Source organism: Myotis davidii, unplaced genomic scaffold (genome assembly GCF_000327345.1).
Source record: "Myotis davidii unplaced genomic scaffold, ASM32734v1 scaffold428, whole genome shotgun sequence".
Lineage (NCBI taxonomy): Eukaryota > Metazoa > Chordata > Mammalia > Chiroptera > Vespertilionidae > Myotis > Myotis davidii.
Window position 1 is genome coordinate 1,849,127 of NW_006299834.1, and position 3,763 is coordinate 1,852,889.

The 3,763-nt window shown below is 56.4% G+C and overlaps 1 protein-coding gene across 1 annotated transcript; it reads right to left on the reverse strand.

Moving 5' to 3' along the window:
* Positions 1-219: 219 nt before the first annotated feature.
* On the reverse strand, positions 220-2,766 carry FAM109B (family with sequence similarity 109 member B). The gene is made up of 2 exons (XM_006775951.2): positions 2,597-2,766; positions 220-2,049 (listed from the first exon to the last, which is right to left on the reverse strand). The coding sequence occupies exon 2, from the start codon at positions 2,034-2,036 to the stop codon at positions 1,260-1,262; it is 777 nt and encodes a 258-aa protein (XP_006776014.1). The 5' UTR covers positions 2,037-2,049; positions 2,597-2,766; the 3' UTR covers positions 220-1,259.
* Between the last annotated feature and the right edge of the window lie 997 nt (positions 2,767-3,763).

Consider the following 3,763-nt stretch of genomic DNA (forward strand, 5'->3'; position numbering starts at 1 on the left):
TTTTTTGCATTTCTTAAGGTTCTAGGGACCTCGTATACAGTCTGTAAATATATATTGTGACATTTATGCATTTCAGTTCTCTATTATGTTTTTAAACTTTATTTGCTATTTTTTCATATTTCATTTTTTAAAAACAATTTCTTAGTAATTTCTTCCTCGGTATGTCTACTGTCCTTTCGTTCTTTTATTTTTTTTCTTTCATGATGCCATGTTCTTTGGAAGCTTGTTTAGATCAAGTTAATGGTCTTTTAGGCTTCCTCCACGTGCATAAGAGTTCACTTTTTGAATAATGAGAATTCTATGTCACAGGGAGGGGGACATCAGGATGTTAGAGTTGCTCGGGTGGGCGTGGCCAAAAGAGGTTGGGAACCACTGCTCTAGGCCTAGTTGGGCCTTGGTCAGGCTGCCGAGGCCCCAGTGGCAGAGGCTAAGGGACAGATGGTGTGTGTTGGGGGTGGGGGTGTTCTCTGCGCAGTCTCCGCATCGCCCATCTAGCCCCTGCCACCATGCCAGTGGGGCATCAGCCTTGTCAGGCCTCTGGCTCTGTAGAGCCAGCCACTGTGCCCCCCAGAATAAATGGAAAAAGAAGACATCTGGCCTGCCAGGGAGGGCGGCAATGAGAGGGTCTTGGCAGGGGCACCCTGGGTGACAAGCAGGACTGTGAGCAAGTTCCCAGGTGGTCACAGGAGCTGGAACACCCCTCTGGGAGCCCAGGCAGGAGAGGGTTTATCACAAGGTGCCAGCAGTCCTGTGCCCAAGCTCCGAGAATGCCCGGACTGAGAACCACACCAAACGGGCTGTCCCTGGGGAGCCACACTGCCTGCCCACCTCTTCGGCTTCCCTCTGCAGACCCAGGAGCTGGCAGCTGTGTACCAAGTGCAGTCAGGGTTTCTGCAAAAAGCTACCAGTCCCTCCGGGGTCAGCATCCAGCACCGCCTGTTGTCAGGATAGCCAGAAGGAGAGAGAGGACGGGGCTCCAGCACTTTCTGAGCAGAGTCCATCCCTCTGTGGTGGCTGAAGACCCTCTCCCACCAAAGGACCCTCCAAGCCACCTTTGCTCTCTGGGCCTCAGGAAATAAAGGGGATACAAGTAATGATTCCTCAGGCCTCTCCAGGTATGAGGGTAGATCTGGAACCTGGAGAACCCCCTCAAAAAAAAAAGCAACTTTGGAAACAAGTAAACATCAAACTCCTAAAAAAAAGAATTGGCCCCAGTGTCCTGACCAGCAGGACAAGGGCAGCACCCAGAGGGTCCAGGTTCAGGGTTTATCCTGTTGCTCACATTTTGGCTGGCTCCCCTGGGCCCTCTGCCGCCACCCCCGCCTCAGCTCCAGGATCTCCTGGCCGTACCAGTCATGCAGGGTAGAGAAGCAAGAGGTCTCGGGGGACACGGGGCTCTGGCCCCTGCCTAGGAGGCTGGCAGCGCCCTGCAACTCACATTCTGCCAAGTTCCGCCCTGCTGGCCTGCTGCCCCCGGCTTCCACCACGCCCATGGGGCTGTAATCCCTGGAGAGGGTGTGGCCGTTCTCCAGGCCCCGAGACAGCTGGTCAGCAGGCTGGGTCTTACAGGAGCTTGTACCGGCCTTCCAGGATGAGTGGCGATGCAAGGCCAGGCTCTGGCGGGCATCACGCAACTGGTTCTCCAGCTCACGCACCACCAGGCGCATGTAGCCAAAGCTTGCCCGGGACAGCACCTTCACCCAGGCCTCCTGGGCTGCCGGTCCATCAGCAGCAAGCAGGTATGGACGCACACCGGGGGCGTTGAAGCAGATGGTGAAGGCAAACTCCTCCGGCACGGGAGCCTCGGCCAGTTCCACCGTGCAGCCCTCCAGCACCACCAGCCCCAGAGGGGCCCGGGCCTCTCGACTCTCAAAGGAGAACAGCAGATTGCCCTTGAGGACAAACCAGCACCTTCGGCCAGTGCCACTGGGGGTGGGTGGAGTGCCTGGGCCCCCCCAGGTGCGCAGGAAGCCCCTGTGGTCTGCTGGGGAGTTGCTCAGTGCATAGTGGGCCACACTCCTCTCGTTCAGCTTCATGGCTCCATAGGAACTGTGAGGCAAGAGAGGCAGCCATGGGTCAGAGAGGGAGGTAGCCCCGTGTCCCTGTGGGGAAGGGTGCTGGCTCTGGAGGAGGCTTGGGCCCAGCCCTGTGGCCTCTACTCCCTTGCTGTTTGATGGCGGCTCTCAGTGGCTTCATCTGTGGAAATAGCTAGCCTCCCCTGCCCTTCTCTCATGGTTGGTTGTTGAAATACACTGGATGTCATAGGACGCAGAGGAGAATGTGATCGTATCAGACCAGGAGGTATGGCAGGGTTTTGACTCAGCTTTTTAAAATCCAGAGGAACCGGCCCAGCTGAGCTGAAATGGACCCCAAGTCCATTGAAACCATTGTGCTAAAACTATCCCCTAATCTGGGGACCCCTTAGTGCCAACCCTGAGGCCAGACCTCCAGGGCATGACCCTCCTGACTCATGGAAAACTGAGGCAGGGAGCAGTGAAGGTGAACTGCACACAACCACATGGCCAGCAGGAGCACAGCCTGGCCTCCTCGTCCCCTCACACCTGCTGGGGACAAGTCGCCGCGATGACGCACTTACCAGCAGAGCTTCCTAGGGGGAGGCAGGGGCCTCTCTGGTCTGGCCGCAAGGCTCAACCACTTGACCACGTGATTTCCAGTGCGCCTGCAAAATAATTCTCAGACCCGGTCAACCTATCCTGAAGCAGTGGTCGGCAAACACATTAGTCAACAGAGCCAAATATCAACAGTACGATTGAAATTTCTTTTGAGAGCCAAATTTTTTAAACTTAAACTATATAGGTAGGTACATTGTTATTAACTTAATTAGGGTGCTCCTAAGGCTTAGGAAAAGCCACACTCAAGGGGCCAAAGAGCCGCATGTAGCTCGTGAGCCGCAGTTTGCCAACCACGGCCCTAAAGGATGAGAGCTCTTTTGACTTTGGTGCCCAGTGAAACCACTGCCTCCTCCAGGAAGCCCGCCCAGGCCCCTGGTAATCCCCCACCAAACCGTCCCCAGGCCAGGCTCCTAGGAGCAATAAAGGGGCGGGTTCCTATTGTCTTAACTCCTGGCCCTCTGAGGCTCCGGCATTAAGTGCCCTGTAGCTTCTGTGTACTCCCTTCTAGCACTGGTCAGTTTACTTGTGGGTTTTAATCTAATCACCTAATCTGAGCGGCCTGCCCTGAGCACCTTATCTAAACTGCTCCTGGCCACCAAGGTGGTCTGACCCAGGAGGGCCCAGCACAGCCCCCCCCCCCCCCCCCTCTATTAACTTGTATTCTTACGTTTTCTAAAGAGAAACGTAAGAAAGCTCCAACAGACTCCCTGTGCTGACACGCTGTCCCCAGCCTCAGGGTGCCCAAGGGGCCGTGGCTTGGCTCCAGGGATAATCCCACAGGGCCAGGGCCCTCAGGCAGCATTTGCTGAAGTAAAGGGCCCACAACAGTGGGCGACACAAAGCCTCCCTCCCGCAGCCCGCGCTCCAGCGGGGGAGACGCTGTAAGCAAACACTGATAATAGTGTATTCATGGAACATAACTGAATGCTAACTTATGGAAGGACCGGCCACGATGAGCTCTGAGAGAGAATGAACTGGGCCCTGGGACGGGGGAGGCGGAGGTCTAGAAGGGGGTCCGCGGAGGAGGCGGAGACAGAGACGTGGGCTGGAGAAGCGGCCTCACCTGGGTCCGGGGCGCAGGGAGGGGGCCGGGAGCTCACCGGCCGCCCCCCACCCGCCTCGTGCCGGGG